The following is a 22369-nucleotide window of genomic DNA, read 5'->3' as shown; positions in this document are numbered from 1 at the left end:
AAACAAAACAAGGATGCCCACTTTTACCACTTTTATTCACTATAAGATTTAAAGTTTTAGCCAGAACAATTAAGCAAGAAAAAAATAAAAGGCATCCAAATTGGAAAGGTAGAAATAAAACTGCCTCTATTTGAGATGACATGATATTATATACAGAAAATTCTAAAGACTAACAAAATACTGTTCGAACTAATAAACGTATTCAGTAAAGTTGCAAGATACAACATTAATATTCAAAGATGTATTGCCTTTCTATACACTAATAGTAAACTATAAGAAAGAGAAATTAAGAAAAGTATCTCATTTATAATTATATCGACAAGAATAAAATACCTAGGAATAAATTGACCTAAGGAGAGGAAACACTTATACAATGAAAACCATAAGACAATGATGAAAGAAACTGAAGATACAAATAAATGGAAAGATATTACATGCTCATCAACTGGAAGAATATTGTTAAAATGTCCATAATACCCAAAGCAATCTACAGATTCAATGCAGTCCATATCAAAATTCTAATAGCATTTTTCACAGAAACAGAACAAACAATTCTAAAATTTGTATAGAACCACAAAAGACCCCAAATAGCCAAAGCAATCTTGAGAAAGAATAAAGCTGGACGCATCACACACCGTGATTTCAAACTATATTACAAAGCTACAGCAATCAAAACAGTATGGCAAAAAAAAACCCACAACAACACACAGACATATATATAAATGAAACAGAATAGAGGTCCAGAAATAAACTCACACATATATAGTCAATTAATTTATGACAAAGGAGCCAAAAATATACAATGAGGAAAGGGCAGTCTCTTCAGTAAATGGCGTTGCATACATTGGACCACTACACAAAAATTAACTCAAAATGGATTAAAGCGTTAATGAAACACCTGAGACAAAACTCCTGGAAAAAAACACAGGCAGTAAACACCTTGACATTGAACTTGGTGATCATTTCTTGAATTTGACACCAAGAACAAAGGCAACAAGTAAGTGGGATTACATTACATCAACTAAAAAGCTCTACACAGCAAAGGCAACCCTCAACAAAATGAAAAAGGCAACCTACTGAATGGATGAAAATATTTGAAATCTTGTATCTGATAAGGGACTAATATCCAAAATATATAAAGAACTCATACAACTCAATAATACCAAAAAAATCTGATTAAAAATCAGATTAAAAATCTGAGGATCCCTAAATGGTGTACTGAGTGGTTAGAGCATCGATCATGCACCAAAGGGTCATGGGTTCGATTCCTGGTAAAGGGCATGTACCTGGGTTGCAGGTTCGATCCCTGTCCTTGATCAGAATGCATGCGGGAGGTAACTAATCGATGTCTCTCTCTCTCTCACATCTCTTTCTCTCTTCTTTTTCCTTCTTCCCTGCTTCCATCACCTCACACCTGTCAGAATAGATATTATCAAAATGACAAGAAATAAGTATTGGTGAGGATGTGGAGAAAAGCAAACCCTTGTGTACTGTCAGTGGGAATGTAAATTAGTGCAACTATTATGGAAGTTCTGGAAAAAAAAATAGGACTACCATATGATCCAGGAATGAAAACACTAATTCATACAAATATATGGGTTCCATGCTCATTGCAGCATTATTTACAATAGGCAAGACATGGCCAACAATAGGTAAATAGATAAAGAAAATGTGATATTATTGAGCCATAAAAAAAGTAAAATGTTGCCATTTGTGACAACATGGATAGACCTTGGGGGCTTTATGTTAAGCGAAATAAACTTGTATGTGGAATCTAAACAAAAAATAAAACATGGAGCCCATCCTATATAATAAAAGCCTAATATGCTAAGTTTCTGGTCGTCTGGTGACCGTCGACTGTTCAACCAATCAAAGCGTAATATGCTAATGATATGCTAAGGCCACTCAACCACTCACTATGATGTGCACTGACCACCAGGAGGCAGACTCTCCGACTGGTAGATTAGCTTGCTGCTGTGGTCCAGCTGATTGGGACTGAGTGAGATGGGCTGAACACACCCTGGAGCCCTCCCACGGTCCCTCTCCAGCCCCGATCATGCACCAGTAGGGTCTCTTGGCCTGGCCTGTGCCCTCTTGCAATACGGGACCCCTTGGGTGATGTCAGAGAGCCAGTTTTGTCCTGATCCTGCAGGCCACTCCCCTTGGGAGGGCACCAGATGCAGGGCTCACAGCTGGCAAGTGTTGCTGTGGTGGCGCGAGCCTCTCCCAATTGGGACTGATTGGGCGCAAGCCTGCGGCAGGCTCAGTGGGGCCAGGATGAGCGAGAGTAGCAGGTGGGAGCTGCAGGCAGCATTCGACTGCGGGGTTTCGGCCCGATCCCTGCAGGCCACCCTGAGGGACCCCACCAGTGCACGAACTCATGTACCGGGCCTCTAGTAGCTACATAAAAGAGACTGGTGGTTGACAGAGGTGGGAGTTGGGGGGGATGGGGAAATTGGTGAGAGGGGTTGAAACATACCATTTCCAGTTATAAAATAAGTCACGGGACTACAATGTTCAGTATGCTGACTATATATATATATAAAAGCATAATATGCAAATCGACTGGACAGTGGAACGACTGGTCAGCTATGACGTGCACTGACCACCAGGGGGCAGATGCTCAACACAGGAACTTCCCCAGCCTGCAGGCCCCAATCGCCCAATGGGGAACGGGGAACCGGGGGTGGGTGGCAGCGGATGCGGGTGGCGGGGCTGGCTGCTGGCACCCGGGGAAGATTGGCTCTGATTGCAGGCCAGGTCTAGGGACCCTACCCGTGTACAAATTTCATGCAGCGGGCCTCTAGTAGTTAATACTACTCTATTTCAAACTTGAAAGTTGCTAAAAGAGTACATCTCAAAAGTTCTCATGAGAAAAACATTTTGGCCCTGGCCAGTTTGGCTTGATAGAGCATCGACCTGCGGACTGAAGGATCCTGGGTTTGATTCCGGTCAAGGACACATGCCTGGGTTGCAGGCTCAATCCCCGGGGTGGGTAATCCAGGAGGCAGTTGATCAATAATTGATGTTTCTAACTCTCCCTCTCCCTTCCTCTCTGAAATAAATAAATATATTAAATAATAAACTAATTATACTGTGCCTTGAGCTGAGAACTTAAGCCTTTGAGCCTAAATTATCTCTTTATGATTCCATCTCTGTAGAGCAACTAATCTATCCCACAGTCCTGGATTTCTTCATCCTTTACAGTTTTATGGCAGCAGCCATTTATCAGCCAAAACCTTTCCACTCTTAGATAATGCATTCCATCATTTTTTTTTAACCTCAAGTTTGTGTTTTTGAGGTCTCAAAGATATTTTGCTTCAATCATTTTTATTAGCTTTATATTTTACCATTCATACTTAAATATTAACCCATTTAAAATCTACCTTTCTACATAGTAGTATATAGTTTTAATTTTCTCTATAGTTTTAAGTTTTCCTAATCTTTTAAACTACATATTCCATTTTTTTAATCTTTGATTGTAGTGCTGCCTTTATAATTCATACATTCAGGGGGTCTCTGAGCTTCTTGTTCTATTCCATTGTTCTATATATTCTCATGACTTATGTAAATATAAATATCTGGATATTAGAGGCTTAGTATGAACAAAATAATGTGAAATATCCCATTAATATTTTATATTGATTACATGTCAAAATGATAATATTCTGAATATGCTGGTTTAAATAAAATATATTATTAATATAAATTCCATTTTTCTTTTTACAAAGCTATTAGTAATTATACATGTAACTCACTTTCATTTTCTGTTGGACAGTGTTGTTCTAGACTGTACTTAGTGAAAAGAGAACAGACTAAGAAGAAAGACAAACATAGATTTAAAGCCCGGCTCCTTTACTTACTAGTATTAGCTCTGTGGACTTGGCAAAATATCTACTTCATAAGGGAATTGTGGGGACTACATTAAATAAGATAATGTACACAGAATACATGTTACCTAGTAAGTAACCATCCAAAGCTGTTTCACTATCTTCCTCTAAGCGCATTCATTTTGTATACAACATGTATTAAATAAACTAAGGTCATATTGAAATTAACTATCAGAATATTCATTATATACTGTCACATGACCACCCATTAAGACCCAGCATTATTTTTTTTAAAATATATTTTATTGATTTTTTACAGAGAGGAAGGGAGAGGGATAGAGAGTCAGAAACATCGATGAGAGAGAAACATCCATCAGCTGCCTCCTGCACACCCCCCACTGGGGCTGTGCCCGCAACCAAGGTACATGCCCTTGACCGGAATCGAACCCGGGACCCTTCAGTCCGCAGGCCGACGCTCTATCCACTAAGCCAAGCCGGTCTCGGCCCCAGCATTATTTTTAAATGAACAATGCTTTACGAGAAAAAACAATTATTTTACACTTTTCTTCATTCACTTTTTCTGTGCTTTAATAAGTCTTTTGCATAGGTAAGTACATTTAGTTAGAGCTATAAGACAACATCAAAACAGACAAAAAAGAGGCGTTCTGCATCTTATCAAAATAACTATATTGAGGAAATTCTTGACTAAATCTTATCTTCAGAAATACCCCCACCCCTTCTACTCCCACTTAAAACAATTTGTAACCTTCCACTTACAATAAAATCATTTTATAGTATAGTTTACCTTGAACATCTTTTTATATTCTTTAAAAGCATTACTTCAAAAACCAGAAAATTCTCCGAAAAATTCTACAAGTAAATAGCAAACGTTATTGTACCTGAGCTTATGAATTTAAAATTGTCTCCACTAGTTCAGTGATTAGTTTCTAAAGTAAAGCTTGAAATTAACATGAATTTCTTGGCTGTAACTACTAATGGTAATTAGAATATTTTAATATCTAACGTAAAGATTTCTGATATTGGGGGTGGTTACAAAATTTTCTCCAAATTCAAAGGAAATTGTGTTTACTGTAACCACAAAAGGAGCTTTTGATTATCTGAGAGAATCAAGGGGACATTAGAGCAGGTCACTCAAGGGGGAACCCAGCTTGTCCGGGATCCAGGCTCTTGCTCCTGACTCTGCAGATCCTTGTCTTAAGAGGTTGGCTCCACAGATAGCCCTTTCTCAAGGAGCTGACCTACTCTCCCCTCCGCTCTTCCCACTGCTCAGGCTGTGCTGAACTGAAGGTACCTACCTCAGGACAGGAGCCACAGTCCTCAAAGGCCTGGCAGCAGTAAAGTGGAGCTGAAGGACAGGGCACTTAGTCAGGGGAAAGAAAGGTGCTATTAGAAGGGATGTGTGATGGAGGCCAAGGTGATAAGAAGATGTAACAATGGAGAAAGAATATTAAAATCTAAGGCTGCCCAATGCATTGTAAACAGCAACAATCTTTCTTAGAAATGTTAGAATTCAGTTGCACCAAAAGAACAAGTATGGTCTGGAATTGGAATAAAAATACCTGAGAAGTTATATTTCTCTAGGCAACAAGGTGTTATTTCTGTTTTTAGCAAAAGTTCGTTTATGCCTAAATATATTTCTGTCTATATATAAAAAAAGATTTTTAACAAAATGGTCAACCAAAGAATAATGGGTTTTAATTTTAATCATATCAATTTATTACTAATTTTGGTCTTCCCATTAGTTCCCTATATAAAAACAATTGAGTTTCTCAGTAGTAGGTACAATAGCTTTTAAAGAGAACTTGGGCAAAACAAGGTAGAAATCATAAATAACCAGACAGTAAATGAAGCAAAATTGTCTAGTATGATATGTGCCCTAAAGTATATTAATATTTTCCCATAAATTTTTAGATTGTGAAAGTAATATTATCTTAATCTAGCATATTGTAAATCGTTATAAAAGATTCTACTCTTTAAAAATTATGAAAGACTTCAGATCTCATTAATGGAGTTAGAAATGTTAGTTATTATGTTACTGGTCAGGTTTGGTCTATATTTTCTGGGCCTCCTCAGGTAGAATCTGGTCATAATCAGTGCTATACATCTGAGAGCAGACAAACGCTTCCTTGTTTGGGGGTTCAGGATAAATTGTGGCTGTCTTTTCTTGGTATGCATCTTTCACAATCTAGAAATAGAAAAAGAGTATTAGTTATATTTAAATGAACAGAGGTGATGGTGAGTACATGGCAGAAGTTTTTGTCTGTTCCAAAAAATTAATATATAATTTATATTTTGTCTGTTTTCAAAAACAGCAAGTTGTATTAAAGCACTCATACACAAAGAAGATATAAAATGGAAATCCAAATATAAATTATGTAGCAAAAGGCGAATACAATAACAGCAACAAAGGGAAGTGTGGATAGTAGAGATTTATTCAAGAAATCACACCAGGATTTCTCAGATAACGTGCGAAACGTCTTGAAATGACCTGACTGGTAATTAATTGAACTGAATATTGCAATATGCCTACTCAATTTGAACTTCAACACCTTGCAGTTTTAATAATCTCTATTCTGACCACAGCCTCTTACAAAACCTCTTTTTTTTAACCCCAGTCTCCTGACCCTGCTCACCTAACCAGCAGGACTCCGTGGGCAGTTTCAACGCTCCCTCCCAGCATCACAGAGCCCTGCTTCCCGGTCTCTGTGTCACACCCTCCATTCTGTCCCCAGCGTGGGGAGCCCTCAGCGCCGGCTTTCTCCTTTCACGGCTCTCTCGGCAATGTCCCACTACTCCCAACCTCCCTGGGTTACACGGTTACACATTATGCTTTTATCTTCCTTTTGAAAAATAAAATACAAACGCAACTTCCTCTCAGATTTCCCACAGGTAATTTCAAACCATCCCCGGTTGTGTCTCCATTTAACTCTCACCATTCTTCTGAGAAAATTCCAATTAATCTCAGAAAACAATCTCAATTTCCCTTTTCATCAACTCAAACTATCTCCTCCTCTTTCTCTTCAAACGTCCTCTCTTCCCATATTTTCTTTGAGAAAAGTGGATTTTCCCTCTTGTCAAAATGAATCACTTCATATGTGCTCTTAAATTCACTCCAGTTGCACTGAGGAGCTATTTGTACACTAGAGTTATTTAGATAAGTCTGTTTTCGAAGAATATTAGAATGGTTAGGTATATCTTCTCAATGTAAAACTATGCATTTATGAAAAATTATGGTTATAAAGACTGTGCTATATTATGGAGAAATGTTTATGAAAATATCAGAAAACAAAACACCATACATTATTAAATGATGTTAGAAAAGAAAAAAGACTTGAAGCACACACACGAAAATGATGAGATGCTTCTGTTAGAAAAGCAGAATTTAGGCATGTCCCTCTTCTATTTTCCAAAGTACTGAAAATGCATTGTTTCATTTCTGACATAGACTATGTGAAATTTCACTCCTCTCTCTGCTCCCAGGACACAGACTCTTAATGATCCTCTCAGTGAAATCTTCCCTCCCTCCTGGTCAAAGCCAAACTCTCTGGAAGAGTGGCTTGGATTGTGTTGCCTTTCTCCATTCTCTCCGGACTTCTTAACTTCTTGTACCAATGAATTTGCTTTTTGTAATAGTTTCTGATGACTTCTTAAGTATAAATAAAAATTGTCATCATTCAAACGAGTTTTTCTCGCCAGAACTTGATTTTCTTAATCACAATGTCCACCCCCATCCTGAAAGTGTGTCTTCCTTGAAATCATGACTTCTCTTCCTAACTGTCTTCTTTCTTCTGTCTTTTGGCAGAAAAGAAACGATGTTCTATCCTTGGTTTTCTTTTCTTTCCTTACTTGCTCTCTTGTAATCACAACTACTATGTGGTGCAATAACCATTCAAACTAGTTCAAGACTAGTAGACACACATCAGGAGAAAATATGAGCATACTCTTTTACAAATAAATAACCAAGCAGATTATCTAAATGGTTTTTGAAGGATTACTTCGTTTTTGAAGCATTTACTCTCAATCAACAAGATAAATAATGACATATGAATCCAAAATGGTGTCATTTTGATAAACTTGCTAATAGCTTTGGTTTTTAACCAGAAACAATTTTGCCTCTGAGGGACCAGTTGGCAATGGTCTGGAAACATTTTTGATTGTCACAACCATGCAGAGGCTCCTGGCATCTAGTGGGAAAAGGCCCGCAATGCTGCTAAATAGCCTTCAATGCCCAGGACAGCCCCACAACAAAGAGTCACCCAGACAAAATGTGCATGAGGTTGAGAAGCCCTAGCTTAAACATAAACACATAATTACTATTATGGGCTGAACAATGTCACCCCAAAATACTGAAGCCTTTACCCCCAGTACCTCAGAGTGTGACTGTGTTTGGAGACAGGGCCTTTAAGAGATAATTAAGTTAAAACGAGGTTGTTTGGGTGGGCCCTAACCCATGTTGCCTGGTGTTTTTAGGAGAAGGTAAACTTGAACAGAGACACCAAGGGATATGCATACACAGAAGAAAGACCCCATGAAGACACAGAGAAGGCAGTCACCTACAAGCTGAGGAGAGAGGCCTCCAAAGATATTAGTCCTGCTTATGCCTGAATCTTAGATTTCTAGCCTCCAGAACTATGAGAAAATAAATTTGTTTTTAAATCACCCAGTCTGTGGTATTTTGCTATGGCAGCCCTAGCAAACTAATACAACTATATTGCAAAAATATCAATTTCTCTCTCAGTTACAAAAGATTTCTCTGCCATTAGGTTCTTTTTGGCTGATTCCTTCAATAGCTCATCTACCACCCTAACAGCTTTGAGTGCTTTGCTGTCATTGCATTGCCCTTTGCCCAGTGTTAATAGTTGTGATCTTTAAGATGCCATACACCATGGAGATGCGGATCCACCCACCATGGAGATACGGATAAAGAAGGTAGTTTAGAGTCTAAACGTCACTCTACCACACCTGCAACATGTTGGCAACTTTCATAACTGTGATATGGAAGATACCAATTAAAAGAAGGTAAAGTGTAAAAGACCTAACTGAAAAGAAATCCTAATGAATCACTTAAATGACAGGAGAGAAAAAGATTGATGGGGGAATTAATGATTCAGCTGATTCTTCCATTGCTACAGATCAGAGTCCCTAAGCTCTACCAAGGCTCTGTGCCTTCTGACATAATAAGGTGACAGAAATTTCATGAAAGTGCATTTTTAATACCTAAAAATGCATATTTAACAATATAAGGAAGGAAAAATAATGAGGTTGAACAAGAACAGTTTTACCTTTACTGCGATTTTCAGAGAAAGATCTCTAATGGTGTTCAAAGGAGGATACAGGCGGCCTTCTGCCAAGTGCTTATCTGACACTTGCTGAGCTATAACCTTAAAAAAAAGAAAAACAAAAATGTTTACACTACACACCATACGACGTGGGGGTTATGAGGATAATTAGGTGAATGGTACCTATGGGTCATGTATAGAAGTGGATCACATGAATGTGATCATCTAATTGCACCTCCCCCTTTATCAGTGGGAACACTGAGCCCAGACAGGCTTGGTGATTGGTGGGATCACACCATTAGCGAAAAAGACAGGAATAGAATTTGGGTTTTCTCTTAATCCAGTTCCTGTTCTACTGTACCATGAAATGCTAGCAGCTCTCCCACTTGCTACACGAGAGGAACTGGGAGAGAGGAGTAGGAAGTTACAGGAGGACGACAGAGTGATGGAGAAGGAGCCTGAAAGCCGAGGAGGGAAGGTGTGCAAGGCTGATGATGCCATTACTCCCAGCTCACAGAATGTCGCACAGGAGGGAGAGCAGGAGGCTGAGAAACTACTTCAGAGTCGCCTTACAGGTAGGATTTTAATTTCCCACAGATTCTGGAGTATCTGGATCACCTAACTAGCATCAGCATCTGCTGTCCGAAAAACATGCCCATTTCTAAATCAAGCAGTGCACACATGCACACTTAACCATTTGCTAAGAGGGTAGACCTTATGTTAAGTGTTCTGACCACCACAACTTTTCACATGCCAATCATAACTCAATAAGTGGTTTTAAAAATAGGAGAAAACTTGGCATCATGTGCCTCCTGAGGTGCTGCCCTGAGGAGACAATTACTAGGCATTCAGTGCTCCTCACAAAACCATGTAACTTGAATTAAATCAGAAGGAACCAGTCAGAGGCCTAAATTGAGGAACACTGTAAAACAACTGGACTGGACTCTCCAATGTTAATGCCATAAAGGAAACAAAAGGCTAAAATATTCTTCCAGATTAAAGGATTAGTCTAGGCGCTATGAAGGTCCTTTTAATGGATAATTGGCAAAATTTGAATTTGGATTGTGCATTAAATAATAGTATTATGCCAATGCTAATGTTCCTGAATTGATAATGTACATTGATCACATAAGAAATTTCCCAAAATATTTAGGGGTAAAGGGGCATAATATCTGTAAGTTGTTTTCAAATGGTTCACCCATAACATACTATGTATATCTGCATATACACAGGTGAATGAGAGGACACAAGCAGGTGCCTCGAGAGAAGTGGCGTGAGGACAGGAGGCAAGGCTCGCCTCCCGGAAGTGGACAGGCTGCTGTACGTCCAATGCCAAGCCAGAGGGCTGCCCCTGCGGGCACACTGGCTGCTCCCATCAGAGGCCCGGGAGGCTGTCCAGAGTACCGGGAAAGCCAGCGATCTGATCTCTGTGTGAGAAATTGAACTGTCCAGGAATAGTGTTCAGCATTGGTGCCAGGCCATGAGACTTCGAGTTGCATAAGATATCTAACTAGCATTTTGACAATAACCCTAATAGTTATTTGCAGTTGCCAATCAAAAAATCCACCTAGATCTCCTACATGTTACTTTGATTAACTACAAATATAATCTAGATGAAAAGGACTTTCTTCTTTATAGGGCCCTCTAGCAGTGAGTGCATGTGGCACTGTATGTGTTCTTCTTGCTAAGGTACATGACTATTCTACTTAATTCAATTCAGTAAGTATTACTCAGTTTCTGCGTTATGCTTTAGCATCATACTAGGTGCTACTGGTATTTTAAAAGAAGAATATGGAAAGCTCTCTTTTTAAAAAATATAACTTACAATTTAATCATAAGGCAACACTTAATTGTTTAAAACACGAAACTCTCAAGGGCATAAAACCACTAGGAATGAAATTTAAATGCTGGTATGTTCGATGAAGACAGCCATGACTAAGACTGAGTGGTCACAAGAGGATGAGGGGGACGTAAGCAATAACCTGAAGGGTAGGCTTCAATGGGTGGGAATAATTTTCAGAGTTTTCCAGGCAGGATAATAGGTAGTAGATCATAGAGAGAAATTACATGTAAGTGTGTATGCATGGAAACTTTGGGACGAGGGAGACTGAAAAGAATGTCAGGCTTCTAAGCTTTGGTGCCTGCTTAGAAAGGCCATGTCACTAATACAAATGCAAATATTGAAGGCAAGGGAAGATGAGCCATATGGTTTTACACATCTTGTGTTTAAGCAATCAGCAGGGTATTTCTGTGGAAATGCCCATTAGATAAGAAGACATGGTGAAGATGATAATAGAGATACACAGATTTGGCCAATTTTTGAATGATGATAATGGAAACGAGAATGGATGAGATCTCTCAAAGCAAAAGGGAAGAAAAAAAGACAAAAAATGAATGCCAGAAAAGTGCTCATAACAAAACAAAACAAGACATAAAAGGGAGACACTGAAATCAATGAGGTAGTATAAAAACCAGAATATTGTTTTGAAGCCTAAGAGAAAAGTGGAAAGGCCAAAAGATTTAGCCAGAGAGATCCCAAGTTCTGATAAGAACAACACTAATGACATCAACATATTTTATTTATTTTTCTTCATAGTTTTTTGGTATTTTCCTGGATAGTAAATGGAAAGTTTTTTTCAAGCAACTTGTCACTAGAGGGTGCTGGAGTTATTTAGGAAAGAAAACTCTGGCTACTATGAGTAAAAGACCTTTTTTTTTCTTATGATGTATCTGCTATAAAATATAATCATTACGTTTTCCTTAATGTAACAGCTTGGAAAAGCTCTTTTAGTAATTAGACATGCAGTTATGTTCAACAAGACTTTTTGAGTTAAAAAACGCTGAGACATAGCTGCTGTGCTTTTATTGCAGAGACAAAAAAGAAAGAAGCAGAACATTATTGCTTCCAGACGTCTGTTCTCACAGAATGACGCCGAGCCTGAACCCTGGGATTACACTCCTTTAGATCACATCAGTTTCATAAGAGTCTTGGTTAACATTTTCACTGAATATTAATTGTTATTTCATTCATTTCAGTTATAATGTTGTACAGTGGTTTAATACTAAGAGAAGAAATTCACTCTAATTTTCATTCATGAATTGTATCATTTTTGAATATATCAACTAGATGAACATTCTGATTAACAAAAGCTCATGATTTTACATCTGTATGTCCAATCACTGTATCACCCCCTGAGGCCTGGGGGCAGGGGAGCTGATGGGAACCGGAAGTTCATGTTACCTTTTGTGCTCTATCTAGTAAGTAATAAAGTGCTTTGTCTCTAAGAGTTTCGTATCTTTTGCCAGAATTTATGAAACTGTGGCAGGCTAATTTGTTAGCTTGACAATAGGGTAAAATTCCAGAGCTTTCTCAGTTCTTAACAGTAATGGCTTAGCAGAGCTTCCCTAGTGGGTCTCTTCTCTGTGATATTCTCAGAATCTGCCCTGAAGGCCCACACTAAAATCCACCTCTATCCTTTTAGTGACATTATAAACAGCTAATTCCCTGTTTTAATTTCCTTTCTGCTAAAAATACTAGAGTGGTTATGCCCTGGTCGGGTGGTCAGTTGGTTCGATACCTGATCAGGGCACATACCTAGGTTTCAGGTTTGATTCCTAGTTTGGGTGCATACAGAAGGCAACTAATGTCTGTCTGTCTGTCTGTCTGTTGTCTGTCTGTCTCTCTCTCTCTCTCTCTCTCTCTCTCTCTCTCTCTCTCTCTCTCTCCCTCCCTCTCTGTCTCCCCACTCCTTCCTCTCTCTCTAAAATCAGTATCAGCATATCCTTGGGTGAAGATCAAAAAAATACTAGAGTGGTTTCTGTTTTCTACACTGAACCTTGAATGATAAACACTTCTTCACTATACCAAATCAGGCTTTTATTTAAAATCTTCAAAATGCCATTAATATTTCTTTAAGTAGAGAAATATTTATCACTTAACCTTATGAATTGGAGATATTTTAAATTTTTAAAAAATTGATTTCAGGGAGGAAGGGAGAGGGAGAGAGAGATAGAAACATCAATGATGAGAGATTGATCAGCTGCCTCCTGCATGCCCCCTCTGGGGATTGAGCCCATAACCAGGGCATGTGCCATGACCAGGAATTGAACCATGGACCTCATGGTTCATAGGTTGACACTCAACCTCTGAGCCACACCGGCCTGGCTGGAAACAAAATTTTTAATTGTCTCACTACTGGCACAAAATTTGAAAGTATAAAGATAAAAAAGGGTTTCCTTTAAGAAATCAGAACACAATTTTGTGGGTTTTTTGCTGGCTACTAAAGAACAATTTTTTACAAATGACTCAATATGAACCTGCTACCTGCCCCTTATTCTCTCTCCACTGGGAAAGATTTTCCCTCCTTCAGCAATACCTTCTAGAGAGTGAGTGAGATTGTACTAGATAAAGACAACATTAGACAACGACATGGAGGTGCTTTGGTATTTTATAGCCTGGGAGAACTTAAGAATATTTTACAGTACCTCAGCAGTAGTGAGAAAAACCTTGTCTGTGATATGCCTCAATCCACACGCCACAACACCAAGGGCAACTCCAGGAAACACATAGGAGTTGTTGCCTTGGCCAGGATACAGGGTCCGACCATCTGGAAGAGTGACTGGATCAAAAGGACTGCCACTGGCAAAAATCGCACGCCCCTACAACACAGACACACACCTGTAAAAACAAGCTGGCTACCTTAAAACAAATGTATCACAGCAGAACTACCCCACTGAGCATTTAGAAAGAAGTTTAATTTTTCATCCCTAGTAAGTCTGGGCAAGTTGTTACGATGTTGGCAATAAGTTCTTGAGGGGTGATTATTACCGCTCTTTATCTTACTCTCCACTCCGAGAAGTGCACAGGACACCCGAAAGCTGGTACCACTCTGCAGTGGCCCAACCTGCAGGCCTGTCAACCATCTCTAATAGGCTTCCAATTATAGATTTCTGAAGATAAAAATGATACATTAATATTGGAGTATTGGAAAGAATGACATTCTAGGTTAGAGTTTAGGGATCAACACGTTTCAACAATCACTAGGACAAATTTTATATATTTCTACATTGTGAAGAATTACATGAAAAATCATATAGGAAATAAACCTATTAGAACAAGTGGGATTAGCAAATAAGATTAAATTATCAATAATTGTCAAAGACTGTCTTTACTTTTTTCCTAGATTCATATTTTGTCACAGTGTTTTTGAGGAACTTCATGTATTACATGCGTTAAGATGGAATTAACCTGGGGCCTGTTGGATGCCACATTCTATACCGCTGACCAAAAGGGAAGCATCTGTCTGATCTAGGAGGGGAGGGTGGAGATGTCTTTAAAAGCATCCAGGCTTCTAAGACAGGAATAGGAAACCCTGGACAAATAAAGCATCACAATCTGAGAAATGCACTGGAAAAATCTAAAGTCCCAAATCCCCAAAGCACAGTGTAAATGATGATAAGCTGGGTTAGAACTTTCATCCCTCTTACATCTAGAGCAGCGACTTTCGACCTTGTCATCTCATGGCACACAGAAACTAATTACTAAAGTTCTGCAGCACACCAAAAAAAATATCTGATAATTTTTTCCAATCTGACAAAAAATAGGTTTGATTTTTATTAATTTACCAAAAAATAATAATAGTAATTTTTACTCCAAAGTGACTTTGTGTCCATGGATTATGCGTATATGCATATAAGTTCTTTGGTTAAAAAACCAAATGCTCATACTTGTATATAAAGGTTACTGGTACCAAGAATTAACCAATTAGCCTTATTATGCAACATGGCCAATAAGATGCAACTATATTATATGAACTATTTGTTTATGGTTCAAGACAGGGCATTCACACTGGATGGCTATTGTTGTGTTGGCTGTTGTCATTTTTTATTCGACAATCTAAGACAAAAGAGGTCAGTGCTCCTGACTAACTAATCAGGTAGTGCATGTTTCAAAAAAATTTTCATTGAATTTACTGGGGTAACATTGGTTGATAAAATGATATAGGTTTCAGGTGTACAATTCTATAGTACATCATTTGTATATTGTATTGTGTGTTCACCATCCCAAGTCAAGTCTCCTTCCATCACCATTTATCCCAACTAGATCCTCTTCTACCTCCCCCCACTTTCTTTCCCTCTGTAATCACCATCCTGTCATCTGTGTCCATGAGGTTGTTGTTTTTTTTTGGGGGGGGTTTTATTAATCCTTTCATCTTTTCCACCCAGCCCCCAAACCCCCACTCCCCTCTGACAGCCGTCAGTTTGTTCTCTAGATATTTCATGTTTTAAAAATTCTTGTGGCACACCAGTTGAAAATCGCTGATCTAGAGTCTAAACCCATTATGATATTAATAATATTAACTTATTCATTTTAACCAATGTCAGAGAATATCTTATGTATAAAGGTAAAATTGTATAATGATTCAACCTATTCAGGATATAAAAAGATGAAAACAGATGAGGAAGAAAATAAAAATTCTCATGTAGGTGTCTATAAGACACTATTATATGTTATACAAGATTAGGTTATATTTTTAGACAAATCTGATACCTTCAGCTTTGTTTAGCAGATAAAATATTTTATTACAAGTAACTTTCTAATGTAACTAAATTAATATTTGATATATATTAAATAAACATTTATATGTACTATTTGGTATGTACATACACCTTTGAAAATTTATAGGAAGAGACCTTCAATATTGCATTTATGCTTGTTTAACCTCCTTCCCTCCTTCACTCCCTCTCCTCCTGCCCATCGTTCTATAATCATCATATCTTATGGAGGAATGGCATTAAGTAAATGATAGCTAGATAAGTATTCTCATATACATGAAATGTTAATATGGAGAAGGAAATCTCTCCATACCACTTTTGGTATCGTTTTTCTAGGTTCAATAATCTTTTTCGCATTTTGTATTTCTAAATTTTCTTAACAACTTCACCTGTGCCTGCAGCTGCGGAGACTCACATCCAGCCACAGGCAGACCTTTCTTTGTTCTATAATCCTTTGGCTGAACCATTGCTTACATTTTCAGCCTCAAGTGACTTTCAATTTTATGTATAAGGACACAGAACATTAAGCAAGATCCTACAAAAGAGTTTAGGCCATTTGCATCAAATGTATTCAAACTTAAAAACACAAGTATATAAATTTAGGTAATTTTGTTTGACTATCACAGCTGAGTCTATAAACTCTTGAGACCTATGAGATATCCAAAACAAAATGATTACTTAAATACTTAGTGTACCTATGATGTGCAATGCTAAAATTTTGTTATTGCTCAGAGAGGTTTTTTTTCCTCCTTTAAGGATTTAAGAACTACTAATGAAGCAAATCCCCCAATCTAGAGCTGAGATAAAAAATTTAAATTATTGAGGACATTGATGCCATCCCAAATAAGAGAGATAAACAATGCAGTAACTCCTTGCCAACATTTCATCAATTCTAGTCATAAGCATTTAAGGACATAACATTAAAGAAGTGGGACCATCAAAGTCTGATTTGTGCAGTGGCATAACTTTGTGTCATGTTTACCTTTTCTAGTTCATTTTGGATTTATTTCCAAAATAAAAGTGTTAGATACCTATGACTCAATCCTTATTTTGTTTTAAAGACCTTTTCAAACATTTGAAGGGAAGAAGGCTCTTGTCAACCTATCAGTTAAATATACAGGATGTCACACAAAAAAATGTATACACAATGTCTGTAGACTCTATTACATGTTGAAAATAATATGGGTTTTAATAAACACTGCCTTTATAATTATTCAAAGTGTGTACACATTTTTGGGGGACACCCTATACAGGGTGGAGCAAAAGTAGGTTTACAGTTGTCCATATGGAAAATAATACAATAATATACACACACACACATACATATATAATATAATTATATATATATATATATATATATATATATATATATATATATATATGCCTAAGTGACGGTTACAACTTGTCAATTGAATGACCAGTTGACCGGGAGACCAGTCGCTATGCTGCGCATTGACCACCGGGGGCAGACACTCAACACAGGAGCTGCTCCCTGGTGGTCAGTGTGTTCCCACAGCCAACCTCCCATGGTCCATTTACCCAGCCAGCTGGCAGGCCCCGATCGGCCCTGATCACGAATGGGCAAGATGGCCCCGATAGGCCCCGATTGGCAGCCAGGATGAGGGACACCACCATGCACAAATTCATGCACCAGGCCTCTAGTTAATAAACAATAATACAAAAAATAAATAGATAATACAAGAATAAACTCTGTTTCGCATACTCACAACTGTACACCTAATTTTGCCCCACCCTGTATATTAATACAAAGATAGCATAAATAAGTCACTTTGGGGAAACAGTAAAGGACTGAAGCTTTGAGAACTCCGGCCCCAGCCTGGCTGGATGTCAGAGTGCTGCCCAGATACTCCACCCACGGCGTCAAAACCCAAACCCAGGGTTAGCAAAGCAAAAATAAGACTGTGGTTTTCATACTGTGTGCTTCAGTGTTTTGGAATAGCTAGTTAAAAGTTATTTTAATAAGCATCTAGAACCAAGCTTTTTCCTTTTTAACTTTTATGTTTTAACCTTAGATAATTCCAAATCACTTGAGGAAAATTATCAACAAAACATTACCAAATTTATTTTGTTTTATTGAAGAAGAGGATTTTTACAACAACATTCTAGAATATAGTTCTTTTCCCTTCTGACCTGTTCACTTTTTTTTTCAATCTTGCTTGCATAATTTTTAAAAGTTAAGTTGTAAGCTCCATTGATATCTTGTGCTTCCCTATAATGAATCAAAATTTGATAATTAAAATATCAGTTATGCTTTGGCTTTACCTGGGTTGCTTTATAACACTGCTCTGCAGTACATTCTGCTTTGCTGGTTGGATTACTCAGAGCAAAAATAATAGGCCGTTCATTGAAGGCAGCCATATCTTTGAGGATTTGTTCGGAGAATGCCCCACTAATTGCGGCAGCTCCTAAAATAGAAATGAGAAACCAGTGAATAGGACTATCATTGGTTAATGAATCCAAGAAGCCCATGCCCAAACAACAATGAAAAGTCAGGTAATTTTTTAACAGACGCTAAACAACATTTGTATCAAAGTGACAAAAGAGATAAGTTTATTAATGTCAATAGCCTTTAGGGTTATATGTCTACAAGTATCTAAAAATCACAACTATAACATTTGACTCATAAGACACTGAGCTGGTGACTAATCACTAGGAATTTTGATTACCGGTATTTATAACAGGACATTAAAATGTGTCCAAAATGGCCCTGACCGGGTAGGGTAGTTCAGTTGGTTAGAGCATTGTCCCAATATGCCAAGGTTGTGGGTTTGATCCCCAATCAGGGCACATACAAGAATCAAACAATTAATACATCAATAAGTGGAACAAGACATCTCTCTTTCTCTCTCTCAAATCAATAAGTAAAATATTTTAAAAATTTGTATAATATGTATTATCTCTCTATAAGAAATATATGAGTATATTTCAGTCTCTAGGGCTATAAAGTAATTGTGTTTTATAAACCAAAGCTAACATTTAAGACAATCATTCAATTCAATTAAAAATTGAAGTATGATGTGTTGAAAGTTTAACAGAGAATGAAGCAATTTGCATAATGGAAATGAAAAAAAAAAAGCAATTCCTGATAGAAGATATTTTATAAAAGACAACAATAAAGGCTTCCTACAGTTGCAGTCATGGAGTGTTTGTTTTTATTATGGTTATCAACATTATTCTCAATATTCTCATTTGCTTCATAAGAGCTTCTAGGAATGGAGTATGATACAAAGTAAGGGCTGACATTATATACACACAAAATACGAGATTAAGTTTCATGGCTTTCTTTGCGTTCTTTTCAACCACATTAAACTTGGCCATAAAAAACATTTCACAGTGCACATGCCATGTTAAACTACTGTGTTAAGTGCTATGAGCAATACAAAGATATGTCAAATATGGTCCCTGTCTTCAAGGAGGGTCCAGTTCAGTGTTTCTCAGCTCTGGCTATATGAACAGTTTGGGTTGGATAATTCCTTGTTGTGGGGGGCTTTCCTAGTCTCTACTCACTAGATGTCAGTAACGCTGACCCCATCCCTCCTCTCCTTCCAGTTGTTTCAACCAAAAATATCTCCAGGCATTGTCAAATGTTTCCAATTGGGGGCGAACTCAGTCCCATTGAGAGCCACTGTCTATTGGGAGCAATCAAGCTTGGAAAAGTGCTGAATGTGCCAGGTACTAACAGGCAGACAGAGTTGGCAGAGGGGGCCGCCCACTTCAACTGGGATCAGTGAGGTTAAGAAACAGCATGAATTTACAAGTCCAGGTGTCTATGGGGTACCGTTGCTTCGGTGAATGTATAATTTTGTTCGTCAATTCCAAAGGTTAGAATTTCAAAAAGCTAAACTATGCCTCATAAATCAGTAGTTAAGAAAACGAATCAGGTGAAAATGGGGTCAGGTGGGGTTTATGTGAGGGAGGGAAACATTTACCTATGAGAGCAGTTGGTTTTATTTCTTGAACAATGTCTTCTAGGTTTTTCATTTCTTTATGTTCATGAGCAAATTCCTCTTTCTCTTTTGTTAAGGCAGCACGCCCCTAAGTAAAGAAAAGAGGAAGAAATGATAAATCTGCCAAACATATGGGAATCAAAGAAATTTCATAATATTACCCATATTGCCAGTATTTATGCTTAACATTTTTATGTTACAGCTATTCTTAAACTCTCTTCTCCAATGATCAGAGTATCGTTTCACTCATTCTTTTAAGAAATATTTATGTCTCAGACAATGTTCTGGCAATGGGGATATAACAGTGAACTAAATAAAGTCTTTCCCTTATTTATCTAGTATTTAATATTAAAAATCCTAATCCGAAAGACATCTGTGAGAAACTGACATTAACAAATGGTAATGCAAAATGTCATTTAAATAAAGATACTGTTACTAAACATTATTTGTTTTAATATAGCAGTGTCTCAGAATGTAGATCTGGCTTTATCTGCAGCACTATCAATTTATATACCATTGATTAAGAATGGAACTGATGCCATATTTATACCATAGTTTCATTTTCTGAGTAAGTTTTAGCTTTATATGTGTTTATTTGCAATGTTTTGATTATGAATGTGCCATGTCTTGTCTAGAAAGCATCTAATTATAATAGTCCAGTTGCAAATATGTAAGATGTTGATTATATAATAAACTCCTGCCTAACTTTATTTACTTTTTTTTTCTTTATTGATTAAAGTATTACATATGTGTCCTTATCCCCCCATTGCCCCCACCCCCCCCCCTCATGTCCTTACCACCCTGGTGTCAAAAACTTTATATGGTACTTTATGACTTATAAGTTGTTTTCACATATTTCATTTGATGCTCTTAACAATTTTAAAAAGTAGAACAAGTATAATTAGAGTTATTTTGCAAAGGAAATAGAGGCTTTAGATGTTAAACAACTTCCCTAAGGTAATGGAATTCAGCCTTTCTGATAATACACACAAGTACAGCTTTGGAGAAAAAGCTTTACAAGCAGTATATAATAGATCATTTGCAAATTGTTAATCCTAAAGATAGTACACTTTTCTTGCTTAAAAAGGTTATCATTTTGTGTGTTTTTTAAAGTAATATATGTGAATTATAGTTTGAAACTTGTTTCATCTGTAAAATAAGGACAGTAAGAATTTCTACCTCACCAGATTGTTTGTGGATTACATTAAATGATATGGGACTGTGCCTGATTTTTAACAGGAGTTGAATGTTAGTTATAATTAAATTATTTTGAATAGGAAATAACTATAATATTTATAATTTTGGTACATTTTCTTGTAGTCTACTGTAAAGTTAGTTCTATTTCTCTAACACCGTTTTCTATTATGAGCATGACATTAAAGCAAACAGCTTCCTAAGGACAGAATTCACCATTAATCATTTCTGGGTTCTAAAAGGTTATTATCTCAGCTTTTCTTTCTTACACAACAAAATATACTACATCTGAGACATTGTGAAAAATAATCTTATTTTATTATAATCTTATTCAAAAAGATACATAAGACATGGAAGCAACCTAAGAGTCCATTGATGGACTAATAGGCAAAGGAAATATGGTATCTACAATGGAATATTACTCAGTTATGAAAAAAGGGAAATTTGCCATTTGTGACAACATGTATGGACCTTGAGAGTATTACGCTAATTGAAATAAGTCAGACAGAAAAAGACAAATACTGTATGATCTCACTTATAAGTGGAATCTAAACAAAACAAAACAAAAACCCCCCACTGCCCTAGCTGGTTTGGCTCAGTGGATAGAGTGTCAGTTTGCAGACTGAAGGGTCTCAAGTTTGATTCCAGTCAAGGGCACATCTCCAGTAAGGGCCATGCAGGAGGCAGCTGATGGATGATTCTCTCTCATCATTGATGTTTCTATCTCTCCCCCTCTCCCTTCCTCTCTGAAACCAATAAAAATGTATTTTACAAAAAAACCAATAAAACCCACTAATGCATAGATACAGAGAACAGATTGGTGGTTGCCAAAGGTGGGGGGTAGGAGATGGGCAAAATGGGTAAAGGGTGTAAAAAATTACAAACTTTCAATTATGAAATAATTAAGTCCTGGGAATATAATGTATAAATAGCATTGTCACTATAGTTAATAATACCGTATTATACATTTGAAAGTTGCTAAAAGAATAGATATTAACAAAAGTTCTCACCACAAGAAAAAAAAATTTAACTCTGTGGTGATGGATATTAACCACATTATTGTGGTGATCTTTTCACAATATAAACAAATACTGAAGCATTATGTTGTACACCTGAAACTAATATAATGTCATATGTCAATTATATCTCAATTTTTAAAAATATTTTTAATTCATTCAGAGTCAAATTTGAAGCTTCTTGTTTCATATTTATTCTAGGAGAGAACATTCTAGTTTCTAGTAATACTAAGTTGAATTTTGTTAGTCCATATTCTTTTCATCATGCTTATTACAAAAAATACAGTCAAAAGAATCATACAATTTCAGTTCCCACTTTCATCAGGAAGCATCACCTGATAAATAAAACCCATCTATTATAACAGCCTTTTTAGATTTAGTCATAAGTCTAACAACAAACAGTTATGTAAAGCTGGTCTGATTTTGTGAGTAAACACTATATATTCTCAAAGAGTTCTTTTGTATTATTATAAGAAAATTTAAAACATTTCCTTGTAATAATATTT

General features: G+C 37.0%; 1 protein-coding gene across 2 annotated transcripts in view; it reads right to left on the bottom strand.

Moving 5' to 3' along the window:
- Positions 1–16: 16 nt before the first annotated feature.
- The window catches only part of ME1 (malic enzyme 1), a 172569-nt gene continuing 150216 nt past the window's right edge, over positions 17–22369 (bottom strand). For both annotated transcript variants that reach the window (XM_079779880.1, XM_079779879.1), the window contains 5 exons: positions 19636–19741; positions 17969–18111; positions 13616–13789; positions 9134–9232; positions 17–6036 (listed from right to left, as the gene is read on the bottom strand). In XM_079779880.1, the coding sequence (XP_079636006.1) occupies positions 5902–6036; positions 9134–9232; positions 13616–13789; positions 17969–18111; positions 19636–19741 (657 nt within the window). In that variant the 3' untranslated portion in view covers positions 17–5901. The remainder of the gene's footprint in view (positions 6037–9133; positions 9233–13615; positions 13790–17968; positions 18112–19635; positions 19742–22369) is intronic.

This window comes from Cnephaeus nilssonii, assembly GCF_951640355.1.
Source record: "Cnephaeus nilssonii genome assembly, chromosome: 9".
Classification (NCBI taxonomy): Eukaryota; Metazoa; Chordata; class Mammalia; order Chiroptera; family Vespertilionidae; genus Cnephaeus; species Cnephaeus nilssonii.
The sequence above is the reverse complement of the archived record's forward strand: the minus strand, read 5'-3'. Positions and strand labels throughout refer to the sequence as shown.